This window comes from Hemibagrus wyckioides, linkage group LG23, assembly GCF_019097595.1.
Source record: "Hemibagrus wyckioides isolate EC202008001 linkage group LG23, SWU_Hwy_1.0, whole genome shotgun sequence".
NCBI lineage: Eukaryota > Metazoa > Chordata > Actinopteri > Siluriformes > Bagridae > Hemibagrus > Hemibagrus wyckioides.
The window spans coordinates 1,967,354-1,992,700 of NC_080732.1; the positions used below are offsets into that span (position 1 = coordinate 1,967,354).

At 44.9% G+C, this 25,347-nt stretch overlaps 1 protein-coding gene across 5 annotated transcripts in view; it reads right to left on the minus strand.

The window, feature by feature from the left end:
• zfhx4 (zinc finger homeobox 4) overlaps nt 1–25,347 on the minus strand; it is a 74,566-nt gene that overhangs the window by 40,485 nt on the left and 8,734 nt on the right. For 3 of the 5 annotated variants that reach the window (XM_058376348.1, XM_058376351.1, XM_058376347.1), the window contains exons 2-3: nt 13,507–16,118; nt 11,971–12,473 (exon numbers count right to left, since the gene is read on the minus strand). In XM_058376348.1, the coding sequence (XP_058232331.1) occupies nt 11,971–12,473; nt 13,507–16,072 (3,069 nt within the window). In that variant the 5' untranslated portion in view covers nt 16,073–16,118. Of the gene's footprint in view, nt 1–11,970; nt 12,474–13,506; nt 16,119–16,322; nt 16,797–25,347 lie in introns of those variants that run through there. The other 2 variants (XM_058376349.1, XM_058376350.1) reach the window with 2 other exon arrangements.

The following is a 25,347-nucleotide window of genomic DNA, read 5'->3' on the forward strand; positions in this document are numbered from 1 at the left end:
CCGATGTGTGGCTAGCGGCAGGGTTCCTGCATTCACGACTGCCTGCCAATTGTGGGCCTTTAATTTAGGCTGAAGTTTTGCATTAAAATTGTGCAGAGTTGCACCATGCAAGGCTAAGGCTTTCACGCAGAATAGTAACCCTGCCACCTACAGCACGAAACACACACACACACACACACACAGATATACAAAACACACCCTTACTTACCCCCACCCGAACACTAGCCCATCCCCCAGCGCTATTCCCCAGGCAAGCCAAGCATATCAAGTGTGCCTACAGTACTCGCAGGCTAATGAACAATGCACAAAAACAAAAGCGAGAGCGAGGCCTCCATTATCTGATCTTCCGCTGGAACACAAAACGGGCCTTCTCTCAAACCGGGAGGAAGTGCCAGCCAGCCTGCAGGTGTGAGCTCCCTAAAAGAAAAGCCTTTGACTAAATAGATTCTTTGACTGTCAGAGATTAGAGTCATGGCACCAGTGGTAACACACATCTTTTTCTTTTTTTTCTTTAAACTTGCTAGTATTTTCTCACGGGTCTGCTGGACCTCTCTTGGAGCGGGGGCTCTCTGCGACCATTGAAATGTCCTAAGTTTTAATTAAGTTGAAGTTGCCACAAGAAAGCTTTTTTGGCCCGGATTCAGGATCATTAATTACAGCTATCTTTGTTTCTTTTCTTAAAACCGGGGCCCCTCCCTGGGCAGCTAACCCGAGAGGGTAGTTGTTTTGGCCTCTCTGTGTGTCTAGAACCCTAAAACAGAGTCCAGGCCATCAGAGCAGGCACGTGAAGGCCTCTCACTTAACATGACGAGCTCCACACTTATCTCCTTCAGTCAAGAATCCACAGAAGTGGTTGTCGTGTACGAAGAAACGCACGACAAAAACGTTCCTGTTGTTTACTCGAACGAAACTTCGCTCGTACGTCATACTTTGGCCAAACTCAATCTCAGAGCAATTAAAACTCCTCTCTGTTCTCTGATTCCAGTTTTCTGGACACCCTTTGAATGATTAATTGATTGTCAATAGCACAAATAACACACTGAAACATTCCAGCTCAGATCCATTAAAATGGTTTCTGAGAAAACAGCGAAATAATTTCCCTCTGCATGACCGAGCCATATCACGGTTAATAACTATCGCTGATAAACAGCCATTAGCTTGGGGTTTGTTAGCTGGCTATTGTATGAGGTACGCTCGTCCTCCTGTCGCCGTATTTTACCCCACTTTAGCAGCCTCAATTACTGGGTAATATAAAGTAGATTTGCATCGCATGTGAACGGGGTCGACCGCAGATCTTAAATTATTCTTGCACGCAGTTATTGCTGAGTATCCGTTTTCATGGTCCTAATAAAACACAATACAACCGGACTTGTCAAACGGTTTAAGTATCACACAGAAACAAACTGTCTACAATTTTAGAAAACATTAATATATTCTAGTAGATTCTAAATCAGCAAATTCCTGGTTGTTTTCTCAAGGCTTATATTGAAATATGGTATTTTTCTTTTCCCCTTTATAGAAGCCTTTGGCATGCGCCCAAGGTGATCTGGACCTCAAGCCGGGAGATTTCTGATTTATGAGGTTTAAACTTACCAGGCATGGGGAACGGTTATACGCAGCCTGCAAAAATCAAAATGTTTGTGGCATCGTGTAACATATTCTACCCCCCCTCGACCAACATCCAGCACACTCCCTAAATGTCAGGAAACCGCTGGCGAAAGAGACGAGTCCTATTTATAAAAGAATTCGGCCTAAACTTATTGAAGAGGTGTGTTAAGAGTGCCAGGAGAACAAAAGCAGAAAACGAAGCCAAGCAGATAAATCTTTCTCCTACAGTCTTTTCTCGGGTGCTTGGGGAACGAGCAGAACTCTGAAATCGGTCCAAGTGGTGTCGGTGGCAAAAAGGCTCATCAAGGACAATATGGGGTGCACTTGTGTCTTTGAGGGATAATTGTTCCGGATTAGCATTTGGCAAACAACCAAGAGCTGGAACTCATCGGGGACCAATCATTTTCGCTAACACCTCGTCTCTGGGCATCCCTCATCATGCCAGCTTACCAGGGGCACAGACGCGGGGATTCCCAAAGCGGGTGGTCCGAGGGGCGTAACCCTCTCCCTCGGCCTAATCAGGCATCCATCTGACAGCGCAGAGGGGGAACGCAGCACAGTGCCAGGCTGCCAAAACAATGCAAATCAAGGCACCAGGGACCCCTCTTCACCTGTCAAACGGAGCCCCAATTCCCATGGAGCGTGTTTATTCACTCCCCCTGCAACCTGACAAGGGGACTTATTTATTTATGCCGACTTCAATGATTACAAAACACCTCCTCTCGCCCCTGCGTGTTCGGCCTGTCTCCTGACGACAGTAGGAGTTTCCGCTGTGACAAACCAGACTCATTAGCGGCGTTCAGAAACAAGGTGAGTTTTGCCTCGCCGTTAATTCAGCCGGTTCTGACTCGCTCGCTCGGGAAGGGAAGGAAAGAGAGAATCAGTTCATCCCTAACCAAGGACAAATTAGAGCATTCTGTGCAAACATGCCCTTTTTTTCCTGTCATTAACCATAAAAAACACGCCTAATGAACACGTACCTAAAATAAGCTGTGGCATAATTGCCCTGGAGCCACGTAACCGCCGCAAATATTTCCTAATAACATGGTGTGGTGAAATGAAAACTGTATCTGTATCTAAATGCATCAGCATTTTCTGCCTTCACACTTTCCTTTATCCCCTAAAGATCCCCTTTGAGAAGGAACGGTGTTACTCTACGACCCTGGAAGAAAAAAAAAGGACAAGCAACAAAAGCTGGTTTTGTTCCTCAAAGCATTTTAAACACATACCAGCCTCACTTGGATGCCAGCCAGATATACCATTCCATCAATACTGACACCCCGCAAACACATGTTACCAGTAAGCGCCTGAAGAAATAAATGAAATGCTATATCATAGACGCTGTTGGCAACCTGACCGAGATTCTTGCGCGAGAGGTATGCCTGCCCCTGCATTCCATTTCCGAGCTCTTTCACAAGGCCACTGTCTTCTCTGCGGAAAGCATGCGGCGGCTCTGAAAAAGCGTCTCGTTCGGCCCCTTGCTCTCCCCCTGCCTATACAAATCCGAAGGAATGTATCAAAGGGCTCCAAATTGCCTGCGCTATTTGTTTTTTTTCCTTTGCAAAATCCATCAGGGATGTCACATGTAATTGTGGCTTTGGGTGTTCAGGCCAAGACAGAGCCTTATTGGTGAGCAGCTTAGAGGTCATGCAAGAATAATAATCATCCTCACAAATGGAGGTCAGAAAGAGTAAGCAAATTAGCACAATGAGGCTTTCTGTGGTGTGAGAATTCTCAAGAGGAGTGAGAAAGGAAGGCAGGACACACCCACTAGTCTCGCTGAAAATGACCGGTCCAGAACTATATCTATCCACAATGTAGTATTTAAGTAGCCAGAGGTTTTAGGGGTTGGGTATGAGCTAACCTGGGAGACTAATCCAGAATAGTGATGGACAGCAAATAAATCTGCCTCCTTACACACAAGCATTTCATGTTGCGTGCTGTATTTACGACATGATTTCAAACGTGTCCATGTGCCCATGTATGTTCTTGCGTTTCACTCGCCCATCTGCCAACAGACCCGACTGTGAGAAATGTCTTTTAACGATTTTAAAACGCTGATTGATCTGCGGCGCAATATTTCATCGATTGCTGTTAGCGCTGATTTTCTCTGGCTCGCTCGCTCCTGCAGTAAATACAGCTGTGGGCTTTGGGAACGAAACATCCGGCGACTTCACACATACCTCACCAGCAGTAATAGCTCACGCAGGGGAGACGGAGAGGGAAATGTTTTCACAGGGAGCTAATGTTGTTGATCTGGTATGTGTCATTAGGCCTGAGATAGTGAGTATGAAGTAGGATCTCTTGTGCCTGCCTGGTGAACATAGATAGCGTGGAAGGGGAAAATCTGGAGAAAGCTCGGGTCACTGTGCCAGAGACTGAGCCATTATTACGGCTGTCACACACTGGCCTTCTATGCGTGAGGAACGGAAAGACTGGCATGCGGTGGCATTCGCCGGTCACATGCTTGTCTTCTGCACATATTCAGGTCAGGAGGTCAGTTCTTGACTAGCATGAACTTCAACACAGTACAGAAAGGATACTGAGGAAGTTCTAGAGAGTCGCGCTTATCTATGCACATTATGTACGTTTCTAAAGTATAAATCCCCAAAGCTACATATATTACAGAAACCAAATTCAAATTACATCTCTAAGGATAATGTACTGGAATCCCCTCTCGGTGTAAGCAGGAGCGTTCGGGAATTGCATCTGCATATCACCTCTTGCCTCAATAGTTGATATGGAAGATTAAGGAGCGGTGCTTAATCTTCGCTCGCTAATCCTTCCCACCGCAAACGCAGACACGAGTGTTCGTCCGCTCTTCAAATTGCCTTAAAAGAAAGCAAACTGGCGAAGAAAATGGAGGTGTATTTATATTACGGTGATTTAAAATCTGTCGCCTGGACACTTATTTCCCATTAAATCCTCTGACCTCACCATTACCCTTAAAAGCTTTGCTTGTCTTCGACAGGAAGTGAAGAAGTCCAGAGGCTCCAGCGCCTGTGCACTTCAGACTCTTCTTTCCATGATTTAATTCATCATCAAGTTCAGCCAGATCAGCATAGCACGGACCTGACCTCCTCAGCTAGCTCGGTCGGAAAAGGGCTAATTACTGGGCTAAACTGGAACGGGAACGAGGATGTTCCATAATGCCGGCTTGACCACATAGAAATCTAACTACAATGGAGAGGAGTCGCCGTTAGGTCTGTGTTATATAAATATAAACACGTTATGAATATTGCATGAGCAGATCATGGTAGAGATACGAATACAGATATAAATAGGAAGTTCGCTAATTTTTAGAAAGCTTGCCAGAAAAAGGATCACAGGGCAAAAAAAAAAGGAGTGGGAAGATTTTATTTTCATGCATGCATATGTGAGCGGTGAGATAGACGTGAAGGTTAACATTTGCAGTGGATGAATCTGTAGTAACTGCTTAAAAATGTACTCAAGGTCCGTACTTAGGAGCTGGAGTGATGCACCTGAGGTTGAGGAACTGTTCCCATGTCATGCTGACCACGATGGCATTCCTACATCCATGTAAACGTTTGAGACAGTGTTGTTGTCACACTACACCGCTTTTCTACATTTAAGAGCACTTAACGCTTGTGCGTAACTCTGTAAATCAAGTACAAGAGTGCAAACGCCGACTTTTCCTGCACCTTGTGTATCTGATAAGCTTGTGACCGAGGCCCCGCCCAGGACCGTGCGCTTCTTCCTATTCATGCTTTTAAACACTGAAGCCTTTCATATCCCATCTGCCTTCAACAACAGCACAGAGGTGGCTCCCTGATTTGCAACCTATTAGAGCAAGCGAAGGCGGGGGGGGTGAAGAAGGACGGGTTAGTGGTAGGGGGGTAAAAAAGAGTGGCAAGCAGGAGCATCAGGATCAGGAGGGGGAACACATTTAAAGAGCTCTTTTTCCTCCTTTACTACTCTCAGCCCTCGACGAGAGCAGCTCTTAAGACAGAGCTTTGCATATTGCACTAAGAAAGCTACAGGAGACAAGCCTTTGAGTTCAACTGCTTTTAACCCTGGCTTTCTCAAGAGAGCCTAGGCAAATAGCACACACACCAACAAGAACACACACACACACACTCATGAATATACACTCAGGGAAGGCAGAAAGGAGGATCTCCGTAGTGACAGAGTAAGCCGATACAACCGGAAGCTTCTGCAGTTTATACAGCCGTTACCTGTAATAGGGAGGACATTGTTTTTGTGTGTGTGTGTGTGTGTGTGTTTTTCATTGAAAAGCTTTAGTCCACATACCAAAGTCCACTCAACATACCACAGACCACTTTGAAGATTACTGAAATGTTTGCCTTTGTTCTTTAGCAGTGAGCGACAGAAAAGAGGCAGCGTCTTCGAAATTCCTCCTGATACAAATTAAAGACTCGAACTGATCCTATCAGTCATTAATAACAAGTTCATCAGCTTGCTGTGGAGGCTAAACGGTTAGCTAGCACGCCTCCGTTCCTGGCTTCCAGGGCAAGCCGTGTTACTTTAGACAGATTATCGGGGAGAGGAGGAGGGAGTTATTGTTTGTTAATGATGTGATCTGAAATCAAACAAGGTTTTAAAATGGAGAATTACAGAAAGTCTAAACTGGACAGTGCATAATATGGACACAAATGTGAAGTAACAAAGGTTTAAAGGCAGATTTTCTGCTGCTAAACCGCATCCCAACGCTGATTATTTAAACTTCCCAATAAAAACCGAATTCTTTTCGTGCACATTAAGCGTTCTGTATTCATCCTCCAAAAAAATTCCCCAATATTTCAACAGGTTAGTTTAACAAAACTCATGAATGTAATCCCAAACAAGCGAGCGGGACTTCTATCGGGTCTATTTCAAAGCATTAAGGATTACTAGTAGCGGTCTAATCCTGCTGAACCTAAGGGAGGTAAATCGTATTGTGTTGGAAATCCTGGCTGGGGAAGAACAGGAGGCTAAATGGGTTCTTTGCTCTGTAATCGAATATCACACACTGCTCATCTATTCAGCGAGCACCTAATGTTTAAAACCAATTACTGGAGGTATGCTGTCTGGCATTTTGGGCACGATAATGTATGCAAAAACTGTCACCCATGACCGTTGTTCTGCTTTGACTATACTGTCTCAGGCCACGGAGTTATTAAATATTATCAATAAATATTGATCTGCATATTGATCACATTCACACCCTTTCAGTTTCATTCAATAAGCGAATAGCTTCATCATCGTGGTTTGAGTTTTTACACACACACACACACAAACACACACACACACACACGCCAAAACCCGTGGGAATTGGTGATGTGCAGACATACGTTTATCGTCCAATAATCCTTTCCAGGCAGGAGTCCTACATTTGCGCCCACCTCTGTGTCTAGAGACTTAAAACAAAGCTAATTACCTTCTCTATTTTTTTTAACCAAGAGTATCATATTATTGCAATTCAACTCCTTTCAGCGCCGGCCTTATCAGTGCTTGATGAGTCATCCTTTGTTAAGCTGGCTCTCAAATCCCAGTAGAATTGAACAGGGTGGGGGGAAGGATGAAAAAAAAGCCCAAAAACAAATGAAAGGGGAGGAAAAAATTACAAACTTCTGCCACTCTTTGTTTTGAGGCAGTGTGACGCTCCATTTTTGGTTGTACCCCCCCCCTTCACTACCCTTCGTTCCTCCGTTCCTCCACCCCCTGCTGCTGCTCCCATACCTGTCAGCCTCAATAGCCTTCACAGTGGCTGCACACAGACAAATGGGCTGACCTGGCCAGCCTGGATGACCCCCGGGCCAGCAGGAAGATCACGTCTGGTTATTAATATCAGAGCATTCTCAAAAGGGGGAACACAGTACCAGAAAGGAGAAGAGAGAGAGAGAAAGAGAGAGAGAGAGAGAGAGAGAGAGAGAGGTGGAGTGTGCTCCAGTTAAGTGCTGAGTCGCTAGTGTTGTCACTCAACAGCCGCTGGAGCTCGAGCATGGAGATGACCATCTGCTTTCATAGTGTAGATAACCAGAAGAAAAAGCAGGGAAATAACAGAAATACCGATTCCTATTAATATCTACGAGGATTATTAACAGAGGCATTACGGCCTGTCCAAAGCCCTTCCCCGGCTTTGTGTTTTCGCAGCCGCACTCGTCTGTCTTTATGCTTTAATTATAACCTCCTCCCCCTCTCCACGCACCCTCCCTCTGACAGATTCCCATTGTAATCCTGGCGCAGGTGAAAGATGAGAGCGTTTGAATAATCTGGTTGCTCCAGTGGGCAGGAGGAAGAGGGAGGGCACACGTGTGTTTATGCAAGCAGAAATAATCACGCCTCGATCCAACTCTACACGGACGTCAGCTAGTGTCCTTTCATGCTTTAACGTTAAACCACATCCAGAAAACGGAAAAAAATAAGCGAAAGGCTGCCGAAACACGACACGGTCACTGAAAACACCACTAGCGCAGGTCTGTTCTGTATGTCGAGATGACGAAGGAGAGGTCTCTTCACGCTATACCCTGTGAACTATGACTCTTTTATGCAAATACACTCCGACTCCATCTTCTCCCGCTTGTGGATTCGCACCAGCTGAAATGACAGTCCAATAATTATAGCCGCATATATATGGGACATTTGATTTTCAAATGAGAGGGACGTGGGCTTGACCTTCAGTAATGAGTGCGGTATAACGGCGTGGACTTAATAACGTGCCTGTCAATTGGTGGCCATCTTGATTTTTTTTTAACAGAAAAGGATACGCTGTCCTTGTAGACAAAAAAAAACCCCTGAAAGATAAAATGTAAAAAAAAATATATATATATATATAAGGAAGAAAAAGAAAACACCTTGTCTGATAAATCATGAAATTTCTCCAGTTTTTTTTTTTTAAACCCTCTGCACCCCTCCTTCCTGCTCGCCCTTTCTCTCTCTCTCGCTCTCTCCTCTTTTAATTTCCCCTCTCATTTCCCTGCCCCGACCAATGATGTTGCCATCCGTATCATGGATAATGAGATGGGCTATCTGCTGCTCCCTGGGGACAGGACTGTGGAGAGCCAGTGCCCCTCTCCACCATCCACCAGAAAAGATGAGCAGTGTATGTGCCAGGGTCCCGGTGGTCTTGGAAATGAAAGACAGAGAGAGAGAGAGCAAAAGAGAGAGAGAGAGAAAGGGAGGGAAATGTGGAGAAAGAGGAGGCGGAGAAGGAGATGAGGGAGAAACAGAAGACAAATACAAATATGGAAATAATGTGGTGGGCTTTAGACAGACACAAGCATTCTGCTTGGCTGATGACGGATTGGCTGCGACTGCTGTAATCAACTACTTCATAACTCCTGGCTAGCAGACTGGGATGCACACACACACACACACACACACACTCACACACACTCACACTGGACATCAAGATCCAAAAAGAGAGAAAGAGAAAGAGAGAGAGAGAGATAGAGGCCCAGCTGAGGAACAGGTGCGGTTTGGTATTTGAGTTTCCTCGCTCACTCTCTGACTCCGACACACTGACCATGAACATTCTTGGCTCTAAATGACCCAAATGCCCAGTGCAAATCCTCTCTTTGGAGAAACACACATTTCCTGCCATTTCCTAACCGAGCGTTACGCTGCCTTTCAATGGTCATGACAGATTTATATCGTCCCACATCTGCATTTATTTGAGTGTTTATTATTAATAATTATATCATGACTATATATCCTTATTATAGGCTTAATCCAAACAGAAATACAGATTCGTTTCGGCGGAGTTTAACGGCTTGTGAGAGCAAGCTGCTTTTAGTCTGTCGTATTTACCCTACCTTCTGCTAATATAATTGTATTCCTCGACGCAGAAATGTCGTCGCTCCCTGACGGAAAAAGGCAGAAGCAAAAATAAATAAATAAATGCTCCGAATATTCTCCGTATCCTCAGACATTTCTTCGGCCGTAAAGATATTTAGTATTCCAGATCCATATGGAAACGTCGTCAGCGCTTTGTTCTTTTGGTGCGCCGAGCCAAACTACCCAATCCCATGTGCCTTTCACCTTTAAACATAAAAAGAGAGGTGTTTTTCTGGTCAAATAAAGAAGTCTCTATTTTTTTAAGCTTTACTACCATATGTCTATGAGTGAAATATTCTCATTTCTGCCAAACACATTAAAGGCTGCATCTGTAAAACAGATTTCCCCCTGCTGGCATTGAAAAAAAGATGGGGCAGGAAAGAGCGCTGGGCGAACGGACACTGCTCTCGCTCTGTACATTAGGCTGAATAAATACTTAAAAATCACTTTCATGTCTTTTTTTCATGCTGGTAATCTAAGCTTTGGTTAGATTACTTCATTATTTTCTTCTTTTTTTTTTGGTGATAGAAAGAGTAGGCTTTGTCATGCTACTGCTGGATTTACCGACACGTGAACGCGAAACAATGGCACTGTTTTAATCCCTACAACAGCCACCTGCTATTTTCATTCTGTGTCAGTAGAAAGGAATGGGTTAAAAAAGGGAAAAAAAAAGTATTGCTCAGACTCATTACTTTAAAAACAGCACTATAAATGTAACCTCACTATCATTCAGCGTTATCAGGATCGGTGTCACATGACTCCTGTTTAATTATGTTGAATGCCAAAAAAAATCCAGGAGTGACCCTCTCGCATGTACACAAGCGTGCAAACAACCTGCACCCGCAGCCATGTCCATGCATGCAGCAACAACCGCATGCTATTGAGCTCATGACTAAGCTAGGCCTTTCTCACCTCCTAATCTTCAGTCTACTTGTCTTCCTACATGATCTCCAGTGCTCTTTGTTGCTATGGAATCCTTTTTTGTTTGCTTAGAGAATTAGTGAAGCCCTTATGAAAAAAAAGAGAGGGGGGTGGAAAAAAAAAGTTTTAAACTGCTAAGGATTTCAAAACATTCCCATGGACAGGGTTTTTAATGCCAGGCCTCAAAATTCCACATGCGATTCTTTCAGGGCTTCATTTGGCTCATGCTGACTTCACTCGTCAGAGGATTTGCTCTTTGTTGCTCAGATACTAACGCCACATCACTAACACCGAGTGAACGCATGAAGAAAGTGAGTCTTCTCGTCTCGTCTCTCACTCCGTCTCTCTTTCTTTTTTTTAAATTTTTTTACAGTGCAGGCTTATGGTTAAATGAATATTCTTGGAAAGGCCTCTTTGTGTATTTCTCTTTTTCGGTGTACCCTGTTAAAAGGCCCCTCGGAGACGCTTTCGTTCTGAGGCAGGGTAATAAAATCGTATTTCATTATTACGATTACAGACCTGCCAATTCTGTGCGCAGTCTAGCCATTGTCAGTCGCTAAATTAACTTTTTCTAAATATACAGCCAAAGGGGGTTCGGCTTATGCACACGCTTTGCCAAAAGTGACTAAGGCTGGTCGATAGATCCTCATTACGTTAATATAGTTTATCCAGAGAAGTCCACTAATGAGTCTGGGATGCAGTGTAGGTCTATGATTTCAGGATATCAGTATTATTGTTTCAGGCAATCACACCAGGCCAGTAAGTCAACACCCAAAAGCACTTAAGCACAGGATGGAACTACACCGGCCTCGGTCTTAAGCACTACCAGCCCCTAACTGTGCGCTGTGGATCGTCTGTCCTAGATTTTGCCAGGAGAACACTTTCCAAACACCTTTTCCAAAGACAACCAACATCAACAAAAAAAAAATCACAACCCACAGACACAGAGAGACTTTTTCAGCACACCTTCCCACAACTACTCATCTTCTGAAGTCACCTCCTGAGAGATTCCCTCACTCTGAAGGTGACAAGGCAGATTTTTTTATTTTATTTTTTTTTTGGTGAAGTACGCATTCAGAGAACCAAATATCAGCCTGGCTCACTGCGCCATATTGATATTTCTGACATGAAACTCAATTAAGTTTGATTTTCGAAAGGCATCATGTAAATAGGCTGACTGTTATGTCCCTGGCTGGGGGTGTCTTTACAGGAAAGGGAGAGGGAAGACTGGGAATGAGTGGCCGTGGAGGGGTAAATCAAATTTACAGCTCGCTTAATGACATTTGGCATCATAAAAACAAAGGTGCTGGAAAACAAATAGCCCATATTTACCTGCGCTTGACCACAGGCACTGAATCAGCGCGCTGTCTCAGGCCACTGCGCTAGCCACTGTCCATTTACCTCAGCTACATTATGAGGTGTAATGGAGAAGGATAATGTACATACTCTGGTTTACATTTAGCAAATCAGCCTATGGCATCAAGTGTGGGTTGGGTAGAGCATGCGCACACTCACACAGGAACTCACTTAGACACACACACAAACACACACACACACACACACACACACACATAGAGACACACATTCACACAGTGATTAGAAAGATATCAGATCAGTAAAGCTTGGGGTGGAAAAGGCCCTGACCTTGTAGAGCTTGAGAGCTGCCTCGTGCCTCTGGTTGGTGGTGTGTAGCCGCAGCTTCTCTACACTGTTGCTGTAGTAGTCGCAGGAGTTGCACTTCAGGTGCACAGGATTGCCGATGGCGATGCACTTGAGGCGCCACTGGTTGGCCTTCCCTCCTTCTTTGATGTGGGCCACCAGCTGGTACTTCTGCATGTGCTTATCAGTCTTGCAGTGGAGCTGGAAGTTGGCCTTGAGCTGCGTGTTGTAGTTGCACAGCTTGCACTGGTACACGTCGCCCATCACGGCCCTCCACTCGTCTTCCGGGAGCAGGCGCTCGGCCACCACGTGGGCGTTCAGAGCCTCCAGGCTGTCCGTGGTGAATTTGTTGCACACAGCGCACTGGAAAAGTTTCAGCAGCGGGTCGTTGATGCAAGGCGACAGCTCTCCGGCGGAGAGGATGGACAAGTCCTCGGCCATTAGCTGACCGCTCATGAGACGCAGCTCTGACGGCAGCTCATTATTGACTGCAAGGAAGGACAGAAGGGGTAGAAGTGGACAAAGGTAGATGTTTTTAGAGAAACTGGAGTAGGGCACCCACACAAAAGGATTTGCTAAAATAAAACCTTGGTGAGGAGTAGTGGACTGTATAATGCCTTTACTATAAAAAGCTGTAATAGGATTGAATCAGGATCAATTACAATCATCCCTTTCAACTTCTAAACCCCCCCTCATCAGATAGCTTTAATTACTCCTACTGGGCATGTCATTCCTGAGTATGTACTGTTTTTTTCCTACCATAGACTTGAACGTTGATCAATAAAAAAGAGAATCTGCTATAATCTAAGCTCCGAATGTAAAGCATATCATCTAACATGCGGCTAATTGTACATTTCTTTGATCCTTTCATATTTTTTTACAAGTCGAATACCTCATTCCTCAATGTTCTACAAAAGAAAATTCAATAATTGCACCAGTTTAATATCTGGACCTTTTTGTAGACCACATGTAGCAATCTGCTAGACTTAAAATATGAGCGTGTGTGTGTGACTGCTTTTTCAATAAAGGACAAAGAATTCACAGAAACAATAGACAGTGACAGGCTAATATATGTGCCAGCTCGTGCTAAGAGTTAAGGTGAAGACATGCAGAGAGGCATTTGTTTTCAGCATTGAGAATTCAGAGGCTGCATCTGCTCGGTCATGACCTGCAGCTCTGGAGTGGGGATAAAAGAGTGAGAAAGCTGCTGTCAGGTCATTGTGAAAGTTCCTGGAGAAATCTACTCCATACTGTTGGTTTTTAGATAAGGTCTTACAGAGTAGGGGTGGGAGATGGAGATGGATTAAGCAGACTTGAGAAAATTAAGAATGAAAGATTAAGAATAATACCCGTGCCACAATTCATAGTAATTTTTTAATCAAGGACTAGGTTGGTAGAAGGATACAATAATGGGTGGAGTGATGAAGACAGAAAGAATGAAAGGGCCCAGGAGGGAGGGAGGGAGGGAGGGAAAGACAAAGAGACAAAGACAAACAAACACATGAAAATAAATCTACTCACCAAGCCCAGGAGCCAGAGCTGTGGCACTACTGGGATCCATTTGGAAGGGGTTAATCATCATCTGCGGATCTGAATGGTTGTCCAGCTTCATGCCGGTCAGGCCGATGTTCTGAGCCAGGTAGTACTGGTAGAGCTCGGCTTCGGCCGGCGCCAGGCCCAGGTGAAGGTTGTGCTGGATCTGCTTCATGTTCTGCTGCAAGAGCATCATATTGTGCATGTGCTTCTCGCTAGTCATGTGGATCCGTAGATTCCGTGCCACGTTGGTTTCATAATCGCACACCTCACAGCGCCAAGTCGGCTTCTGCTTCGGCTTGGACGGCGAGGGTGCACTGCAGCCGCTCAGGCCGCCACTGGCGACGGGGGCGGCATGGTTGTAGGTGGGCTCTGAGCCGCCGTTCTGCAAGTTTTGCACATTGTTGAGATGCTTGTCCGACTGCATGTGGATGCTAAGGTTGCCTTTGGTGGTGGTGGAGTAGTTGCACACCTCACAGCGGAAAGGTTTGTAACCACATGTGTAACTCTCGCCACGGGCTAGGCGTGGGTGAGCCTGCCCGGTGCGACAGTACACGCAGGAGCCACCCGACTCGGGGTGCTTCTCCTTCATGTGGGCGTCCAGTGTCTGCTGGTACTTGTAGTGCCAGTTGCACTTGGGGCACTTGAGCGTTTTGCAGGAATTCCGCGAGTGCATCATGGTCATGTGGCCGCCCAGAGAGCGGGAGGACCCGAGCACAGTGTCACACTTTGGGCACTCGATGCCGCTGCCTGGGGAACCCTCTGCAGGGCCAGGAGTGCTGGGCGTGCTGGGAGTGGCAGCGTGCTGGTGCAGAGGGCCCGGGCTTTCGTCATCTCGTCGCATCAGGTCGAGGGGATGAGAGGGCGGCGTGCCATCTCTGCCTCCATTAGAGTCACTGTAGTCCTTACTGCCTCCGCTGCAGTTGACAGAGTCATTGCTGCAGTCCCTGCTGGCGGCAGCTTGTTTAACCTTCTCTAGGTCGTCGGGAACAGTCACAGAGGAAGAAGAGCTACCCCTTTCAGTAAATTTTAGCACACTGGATGATAAAGGAGAAATGCTTTGGTTTAAAAGAGGGAAATCTTTGCTACTGGTATTGTCCACTAGTTCGTCTACACCATCATCATCAAGCTCGTTTAAGTACATATCTTCGTCCTCCTCTGCATCGACTGCATCTCCTGGTTCACTTTTGATGGGGAGCTCCCCATTAGAATGCAAAGTGCTAGCGTTCTTCTGCCGCTCACAGTTGCTCTCCTGGTCCCTAGCCCCTGGAGATGAGCAATGGAGGGAAGCAGAGCCAACAGGAGACTTAAGTGCTGAGGAGGGTGTTCCCCCAAGTGTTATCTCAGCCTTTGGCATTTGGGTACTCCTGGGCGACTGCTCTGCAGAGGAAGCCGAACTGGCACTTCCTTTCAAGAAGGCAAAACTGGCCTGCAAGGAATCGCCATTCTCCGCGTGTAAGGCGTTCCATAGGCCGCGAATGCCTGGATCAGGGCCCATGAAGTTTGCAGTAGAAAAGTGGGGTAACACAGAATTGGATTTTTTTGGTTCCAGAAAGCTTATAAGAGGTTCTTTGTCTTTGCCAATGCCCTGTATGATGGCAGAGACATATTTATTACTAAGGAGCTTCTGCTCCTCCTCGTTGAGGGTCATCCGATGATCATGCACAGCATGGGTTACAAATGACCTACTATAACCAAAAGACAGCTTGCACAAGAAACACATCAGAATGGGTTTCCTCTTCCCATCGCTTATGCAACCATCAAATTTGGACAAGTCCACATTGTTAGGAACATCTTTGGACACACAGGAGTTTTTGGCTGCGCCATCAATGGTAAGATAGTCTTTATCACTCTTGTGTCGGAGATCGTAGACACGGAAACTGTGCAACACAGGACCAACTCCTGCTAATGCTGAGGTATTTGGGAAAGCCTGTTCGGCTGTAAATGGTTTCCCGAGGGATGAAGCAATGTGAAAAGTATTGATCACCTGTGGGTAAAAGGACATGGGGGCAGTGGCAGACTGCTCAGTCTTGTCCCTGGCACCAGTTTGGGAGTTTGAAAACAGTGCTGGGGAAAACAGGCTTTTGACACCTGACTGGGCGTTCTGACCACTTTCTTTGGAGTCCTCAAGAATGTAAGCTGAGCCATCGGGCTGGTAAACGATCTCTCCTGTCAGGTTCTCCACATCGCTGTCCTCGAGGTCACTGACCTCGCTCTCATTCTCGTCCTTCAGAAGGGGAAGGCGGGCGTTCGGGCAGTGGTGCTCCATGTATTTTTGTAAACTTGAGAAAGAAGTGGCACATTCGTTGCAGGGGATCTCTTTAGTGGAGGCGCCCAGGGCGGCAGCCGCATTCTCCGCGCTCAATCCCAATGCAAACTCTCGCCGGTTTTCGTCCGTCCTTAGGTTGACGTCCGCAGGGCTGTTTTCCTTGTCAGGCTCCATCCCAGGGACTTTCTCTGGCACCTCATTATCAAGATGTGGCGTTTCACGTAGCTTTGATAGCTTCTGCCCATTTTCCTGCCATGAAAGAGAAGGGGAGTCACAGGTTTCCATGGCAATCGCTACATGGGGATCTCATTTCATCCAGTCTGTCAGGGACCTGCATGAAAAAACAACAAAAACACAAAAAGAGAGAGAGAGAGAAAACAGCTTAGAAAACGTATAGTGGTAGGAGATCACATCAGCACCTCATGTTTTTACCACATGATCCAGAAAACAACACTCCTGCATTTTCAACATAAAAAAGGAGTCATGGCTACAAAACCTGGTGTGCAAGGGGAAGTCCAAAAAAAATTCAAATCACCAGCGGTTTGGTTCCTGTGTTGCTGATTTAATCAGCTTTCCCCCTCTGACGGATCCAGCGGGTATTTAACAAGCCCTGATTACTCGCCCATCCGAATTCTAGCCCATGCACTGACCTAACATCCAGTCCAAACTCTAATAAATATTTTGCACACACACACACACACACACACACACACCAATCATCCTTAGGGGACCATCCAATGATTTAATATTTTTTTTCTCCATTTTCTTTACTTGGCATCTTACAAAAAAATAAATAAAAATCCTGGCACATAAGAAACACCATTTGAAATACCATTGTGATGTTATCAATCTTGGAAGGCTGCCCATCTTTCAACCGTCACCGCTTCAATCAGGCTCTCTCCAGGCTTTCACAAATCATACGTGCGCCTCACTGATGAAAATCTTTCAATCATTTCTCTCTCTCTCTCTCTCTCTCTCTCTCTCTCTCTCTCTTTCTGCAGGGCTGAAATCACACATGATTCATTCTTCAGGCCAGGAATGCAGATGTGAAGCCTGAATATCGACCCGGTGCCCTGGACATGTCAGGAAAAAGAGTGTCCATCATGTCACAGGGATCCACCGCCTCTCCACCAACAGGCTCATGAGCTACAACATGATGCTAGCAATGCTGCAATGCTAGGCTAGTACTGAATTTAAAAAAATGAATAGTATAATATTTGAATATAATATTTGAATAAAGCTTTAACGCTAACGTATGTTTGGCTGTGAAGCAATGTCGGGATTAAATTAATCCAATGAATGAAGCATGCTAAGCAGAAATGAAAGAAAAGCAATTGACAATATGAAAAAGCACGATTTGTTTAATCCTGGTGCGAAATTAGCAGTCCAAAAACAAGCTTCCTCCCACCCAAAAAAGAAAAAAAAAAACAGACGGGAGTAGGTGGGCCAGCATTTATGCAATCCTACAGGAATGTGTGTCTAAAAGCACGTTTGGCGGCGAGGCCGAGCCCAGATTACAGTGCTCTCCTGTGATCATTTGTGCATCTCCACTGTAAGATCACAAGGCACCATCACAGAGCCAGCAGCTGTGTCTTTCAGAGCCTGTGGGTGCAGGAGAAACAGTGTGTGTGTGTGTGTGTGTATGTGTGTTAGTGAGAGAGAGACACATTCCTGCCTCATTCGGTCTCGGGTGCATGTCATAAAAGGATGACCTTCACATGATGGACACTGTCTCACTGTCAGGACGTGGTGTATCTCTGTCGCAGTACATGTCTTTAGCTTGATCGAACCTCACGTGAAATCTGTTAGCCGCGCAGGTGTCACTTAGCACAGCCGTGTATATTTAATTCTTCTTACATCTAATTCATTTCACATATCAAGTGTAAAGTTGGGATTTTTTTGTCTCTCAGACAGAAGTTAGTCGAAAAATACGTTTTTGAAAGATTGAACTAAGGAAAATTCGTTCTGTGAACCTCGCCACGTCCGTTGCATCCACCTTTTTTTATTTTCTCCACCGTAACTCGACATGTCCGCTGACACCAACCCCAAACAAAGACACAAAAGCTGGAGCTAATCCCACGAAAAAAAAAAACTTCTATCCACTAACTTCTTTTTATATTCATTTAAAAAAAAGAAAAGAAAAAAAAAAGCGATTATTCTTCTCCTTTTTCTTTTTTTTTCTTTCAAAATCCAAAACATCACTCCCACATGAGGTGACTTAAGTGTGAAACAGTTTTTCCTCCACCTTTTTGGTTTTTTTTTTTTACATTCTCACTCTTTCTAAACCTACAAAGAGAAGGCTGAGGGAAGAAAAAAAAAAGCGCTCCTGAATACAAAGACCTTTCCCTCGGAACAGAAAGGACTCCGAAAACAATGAGGACAGGTCTGCCTGCATGGAGAAACAGTTCCCGGTTTTCCCATTGGAACAAAGCAACGGCAAACAGTGTTTCTACCTCAGGTTTTTAATTAAGACTGTCCCGGCCCCCTTCTCGCCACGGTCCGTGGAGACGCGGCCCTGTGAAGTGATTAAAAAGAATGTGATCTGATCAAGAGAGAGGAATAATGGGGCAGGAATGCTCGCTTCGTCGCAGTGCTAAGTTCTTGGGAAAAAGAGGGGCTGAGGGACTCTTTTGGCTATTGTTTTTCTTTGCTGCCTCCCCCTCAGTCACCCTTTTCTTTTTTTTTTTAAGAAGCTCACCAAGAAGGACAGCAGGCTTTTTTTTTTTTCTAAGCTGAGGATTTCACTTGCTCTTTTTCTCCCTCCTAAGATTCATTCTGTCTTTAAGTCAAGAAGAAACACAGGTTAAAAAAAGTTAGAGGAGGAGAAAGAAAAAACAAAAACAAAAACTTTGAACTATATCGTGTTAGTAAAGGTCACACCCCCCACCCCCACCCCCCCGAGTCGTCTTTGGGTTTTTTTTTTTCTCCTTCTTCTTCTCCTTCACTAAAATCCTCTATCAAAATGTCATAGTGAGTTAGGCAAAGACAATAGGGAGTCACGGTGTGAGTGGAGCCCAGTCGGAGGCTGTGAATAGACCCTGGTAAGAGTAATTATACCTGTTTATTTGTTGCCAAGCTGATGAGAAATCCATCAAAGCGGTATTATCTGAACATCAACAGCTTTCTCTGGCTTCTTAAGACACGCAGGAGGCGGGTTGTGGTGGATTTGGTGGTGAGGGGGGGGGTAGTGTTAATTCTTTCTGGTTTAAAGAAATCGTGTGTTAAAAGAGTAAAAAAAAAAAAAGAGGATATATTTGTGTGTATTCTTTTTTTTCCCATAGCCTTTTCTCTAAGTCTCTTTTTTCCTAGGTGTAACAGTAGAAGCGGCAGGACTCCGGTGGTGTCACAGATATGTTTAAGGCCCTCATTTTCAATAGACACCGTATCATTACCGCCGGGTGTGGCACCATTCTGCGGTGGCATACGTGTAGCACGGGAATCTTTTTATACAAATTACCTGTCCACAGAATAGCCTTTAGGAAATAAATTCACACGACGCTGACACAGATACCAATCTGTAATGGTGTACAATGAAAAACGTTTAGCTGCACAATCATGGGAAAGAGATTTAAAGCCTTAATATGTTTATAGAAAGACAGACGTGTGTGTAAATATGTATATAGCATATGTTACTTGTTAATTCTGCTTAAAAAGACACTAAAAAAGAGAGAAGAGAAACGCATGGAGTTCTGCTCCCCCCTTTCACCCATTTGAAAACTTTTACCATGAGGGCCTGGTATCAAAGGGAAACATAATCTACATAGCTAATGTCTCTCTCCCCCCAAATTCAAAGCTGCAATTTTTCTTTGCCCAGCAATCTGGAAACACTCTGGAGTTAATTACGACTGATTCGAAATGAACCGCACAAACAAAGGCCAGTCTATGTCCAGACAATTATACTGCATTAACCGGCTTAGAGCTTCCTGCTGATGTTGCCCGGGTTCTTCTGCCTCGCCTGCACGGCCGCCATTAACGAGGGCCGGCGCACAAGAATGTGTGACGACCTCTCGTGACACGGCGCAAACTTTCAGCCCGAGTCGCCACAAAGGGGAGAAGGTAATTAAGTTTGAAAGAAAAGAGCCCTCGCAACAAACAATGGCGCTGTGTCTCTGGAAGAGCGAGGGAGGGAGGTGGAAAGGGAGGGGGGGGCTTGAAAAAGAAGGGGGAAAAAAACGAAAGAGAGAAAGAGAGAGAAAGAGAAAAAGAAGAAAAATCATTAACATTCACAGGAACTGTGTGAGAGAGAGAGAGAGAGAGAGAGAGAGAGGAGAGAGAGAGAGGAGAGAGAGAGAGCAGAGAAGCGATGAAGGGAACACTAGCTGGCACTTTTTCTGAGCAGGTTCTCCACTAGCCTTCCTCTTCAAGCCCCCCACATCTGGTTTCGTGTCTTTTCTTTCTGGTGCCCATGTGATGGCAAATCATCGCTTATGACCCACCTCCACATCTCCTCCTCCTCTCTCTCTCTCTCTCTCTCTCTCTCTCTCTGTCTCTCTCTCTCTCTGTGCATCGTGCACCTAATGCGCAGATTTGCAAAGTGAACTTCAGCACTTTGCATTTTTTGCTTCAATTACGCTTAGGGAGTGAAGATCTGGAATATATATATTTATATATATGTATTTTTAAAAAAGGAAGAAAAGCGTGCATCTGCTCGACCTCCCACCTGAGACACATCAGCACTCTGTACTGTAAATTCTGCAAAGAAGAAAAAATGGCTCGAATGCAAATCAGTGCATTATCCTACTTTTTTAGTGTCCTCCTACCGCCTGTGAGGATTTGAGCTTAATTAGCTGAGAGGATATGTTATTTGGAGAGTACAGCACTTTAATGACACATACACACGTGAACACACACACACACACACACACACACGGAGGCTCATGTGAGAATGAATACACGCTTATTCTCAAAGGAGGCACTGAGGAAAATTAGCACTGGTTACTCTCTTATTCATCGGCTGGATGTTGAAGCGGACTCGTGATGTCCTCACATGCACGAATATGTTTACTTTCTGCTTTGATGGGGAAAAAACATCTCAGCTTTTTTTTTAATATATCCTTTAGTGTGTGTGTGTGTGTGTGTGTGTGTGTTTTCTGTGCTCAACAAGAAAAAATCTAATTGCAGCTTTGCCAGCCTCATGCTCCCTAATCACCCTCTCTTTGTCTAGTCCATGCAAAGCAGGATTAGAATTAAAATGATGACTGACTAATCCCTTGATTTCCCTGTGCTAAGTAAATATTAATCTACTGGTCAATCGTGACTTTGTAAAGGACGACACATATATATACAGAAAATGAAAGGCGTTTATACCGGTTATGGAAATCATCTGATTTACATGCGCCATATCTTTGTTTTTTAGGCGGAATCAATATTCGCTGACAATGTGGGACCATTTTGGAAGTCGCCAACGAATCAGGGGTCAGATGAACTGATCGGGTTTTTATTTGCGAGCGACCTGGAATGAAGAGAAGTGTTTGTGGACTTCACCAGCTATGTACACTACAGACGTGCCAGACCTGCTGCTGTTGGACAGAGCATGCAGATAACTGAGCAAACATGGACCATATGCCTGCCAGACATACACACACACACACATACACACACACACACACACTTTCTTTATCTCTCTCTCTCTCTCTCTCTCTCTGTCCATTCAGCGTCACATAATTCGCGACCTCCTCTCATAAAATCCAGCTGATTTATTTATTTTTGTCCCGATTTAACAACCCAGACGTCTTTACAATTGTTTCTCCCTTTAACCAGCTCCTTGTTCCTACACGTTAGCTTTACTCAGACGTCAACTCCATCCAGCGCTGTCATCGTTCGTGTAAGGTCTCTTTCAGAGATGAGCACGAGGAGCTGTTTTTTAATTGCAGCAGCTTGTCTGATTTTGACCTTTCTGCACTGTCATTTTTCCAGGAGAAACAATAAAGGTTTAAAGTTTAAGGCCCTTCGGTAAAGGCGGTGCTCTCCTTCTCCCGGTCCTGTAATTATCTGCTATTATAAACATAATCACAGGCCAGGTATCCATGCACGCATTCCAGACCTGTTAGCTAGATGCGAATCGGAGAATTCCGCAGCGAAAAATATTTCAAAACACGTAAATAAACTCGCTCGCTCGTTGTGTACGGAGGCGACGGACGTGAGCCGACCCGGCGATATCTCTCATTTCTGGAGCCAGAGAATTACTAATTAACTTAAAGTCTGGGCTTATATTTAATTAGAGAGCGCTCCAAATGAACTTTAGACCAAAGGCATTTGCTTTTTAAACAAACGTCGCACTGACAGCTGTTGCGAGTTTACCCTTAGCAAGAAAAAAAAAAAAAAGTTTTTGAGTGCCTTTGTGGGGTCGATGCTTCGTTTGGCGAGAGATCGAGTGTTCCGTTTGAAAATTGTACATTTTAATTGGATTCCACTCCAAACAAACAACTGTCATATGTAATTAGCGTGGGCTTAGATTAGGACCGCAATATTCCATTATCAAATCAACCCGAATGTCACGCAGCATACCGACCCAACTGGCTCGGGACCAGTCGACTTCAACAAATCAGTCATGGTGTCCCATTTGCTTCCTAAAAGAGCCAGAAATAAACAACTCACTAAAATATAATTGCTTTTTTTTTTTTTTTTTTGCTTCTTCCACTAAGGTTTAATTCGTTAATTTAATGGTTTGCTTAAGGAAGAAGGAAAGAAGAAGAAGAAAAAAAAAGATTTGTCTGTTAGATGAAAAGGGCATGTAGGATGAAAACTATTCGAGTCGCGGTAATGAAGAGCGGCGTTAAAAAGAAGATGCTGATTTTTCGCCATTGGTGCCATTTGAAGGTCCGGTTTGGCCTGAAACATTATCAGAGGAAGGAAGACCGCTGTATTTTATGTGTCTCGGCTGGTGAAAAAAGGCCTGAATAAGACGTTAGGGGGATTTTAAGGTCAATGAGAAGTTGGAAGAGAAAACAAAGCCTGCGTCAGCATAACCGCCGCTTAATTAAAGCAAAGAAAACACATTATTTCTAAAGTCCAGGGAAGTTAATACTCAGGATTTGTATTGTTGTGAAATGTCATGCTGTAATAAGCAAGAAATCTGCAATGAAAATCAAATGTCCACACACTCACACTCATATATATATATATATATCCTTCATTATGCAGGAAATGCCTGGTGTGGAAAATATACTTCACCCCACTCCCTCGACCTCATCCCCGGCTCTCTGCTCCATCTTTTTTTTTACGTATCGCTTGATGTTTGCAAAGGGCCTCTGATTTGATTTTATTAAAAACCACCCCGACTGACCTCAATTTCCCCTAATGGCTTTTTCATACATTTCCGAGCATCTTTGCCTGTTATGCTTCTAAACTTTCAACACTCTCGTGATTATCCACATCTTTACCGCGGTCTCTGTGTGGACAATAACAGCGGAGGAAATGAAAGTTTTCCTAGAACTTGAATCCAGAAATAAAGATGCTCCATCATTCAGAACAATCCTCTCTGGCTTTCTTTTTATTTCTTTTGTTTGTTTGTTTGTTTTTTGGCCTGGACTCTTTGACGCAAACTGGACCGACATAACCGTTCATTTTCTCCAGCGCTTCTTCTCCAGCCCCGTCATTAGACCTGCTGACAAGGTGAGCGACAGTGGCACCTCCAACACCTCCACTAAAAAGTGTCCATCTTTAAAGCGAATAATTAGAGACGATTCCAGTGCAGATGCCAGACTGCTGCAGTGAGACAGGATCTGAGGAGTCTAGCATTAAATAAATACTTCTGTGGAGACAGCAGCTGCTTCTCCTGACCTCAGGCCTAAAACACAAACAGCGGGCAGGGATCGTGTCTGGAAAACTGCTTGTTTCTCCATAAACACACGCACACACACACACACATGTGGCATGGCCGGGGCTAATATCCCTAGCTCATTGTCCTGAACTAACTAAGCATCATGAATATTAATGAGGGCAGACTCTCACTTATTTGTTTACATAAGGCACGACTGGTCATCCATATTCAATTACGGTCTCATCGCTCTTCTCAGAGGGAATAATCAGCGCCTTCTTGAAGAAGAAGGTGTGTGAACACATGTCGGAATATTTCACGTCTCTGGGAAATGCCGTCTGCCCCGCAGGTCACTGATCTGAACCGCACATCTTCAGACGAGGGCAAAGGGCTTTGAACTTATTTAGGAGAATGACGACGTCCATAAAACAAACAGTGACACCGATCTGTCGTGGACAGTGAGCAAGAGAACCGTCAGGCTTCTGATTTACAGCTACAGATGGACAGTGGTAAGAATCGGACAAGAATCCGTCCAGGAAATTCACCTGAATTTTAAAATGTTTATCTATAAACCAAGGATAATACAAATATTTACTTTTTTGCTGAGAACCGAAAATATAGGCTGAAAGCTCCGGTTTCAGGAAAATGACAATTATTTCCTCACCTCTTGTAGTTTCCACATGCTCCAAACACACACACACACACACACACACACACGTGTGCCAAGTAGCCCCTGAGCTGCTAGCATCCTCCGCTGTCAGGAGGCTTTGCTAATGAAAGAAAACCCCGCCATCCAGGCCATGCTTGGGTTGTCAACCCTGATTGGTCGAAGCAGCTCCCTGCCATGGCAGCGGGGAGGGCGGTGCGCTCCGATTAAACGAGTGCAGCATCTCTCTCTCTCTTTCCCGAACCTCGCAGGATTTCATACACAGCTCTGGGCCAAATGATTAACATACATGGTCCATCATGTTGATCTCTGCGCATAATTCCCTTTTCAACCGGAATAAAGGCATGAATGTTGCATGCGCTATCACCCCCCCATACACACACACACACACTTTTTTTTTTCTTTTCCTCTTTTTTTTTAATATCCTGTACGGAAGGCTTCATGCCAAGCGGGAGAAAGCATGAGAAGAAGACGAAGAAGTAGAAGAAGAAGAAAAAAAATCCCTAGCTCCTAGACGAGACGTGGGGGCCGACAGAAAAAGTAATGCGATCCCTACTGGCCGAAGACCAAGAGCAACAAAAACATTTAGATAACCGTGTTCAATAATGAAAGTTTTCAGTGAGGACAGAAATTACATTTCCTCACGATAACAAGGCCTTCCCATAACAAGGCTCGCAAAAACGTCCGAAACGCCCGTGTGCTCATCACTCATGCGCGCTCGCACGTCGGGGGCCATCTGTAATTCTATTAGCTTCCTCTTTTACGAAGGCAGAGGCGTTTTAACAGCATCCATGCTACAGGGGACAAAGAGAGGGAGGACTCTCGCGCGCATACGCCATTCGATTGGCAACAAGTCAACATCTGGTAAAGCGTGTCAGTGCGCCGGCTTGTCCAGTCAAGACATTAAAGCATGACCTGTCTCACTGAGAAGGGCCTCTTCAAAAATGCAGACGGAGTCCATCCTTTCCCCTTTCACGGGGCCGGGGTTAAACCGGGGGACGTCGCTACCCTTCACGGCGGAGTCAAAGCGGACTTCCGTCTCTCTCTGCTGGAAAAATTAACGCCGGGAGAAGAAGAAGAAATCGCTTTGTCCTCACGGCACATGGGGTTTCCTATTGTCGCTCGGAGCTTTTG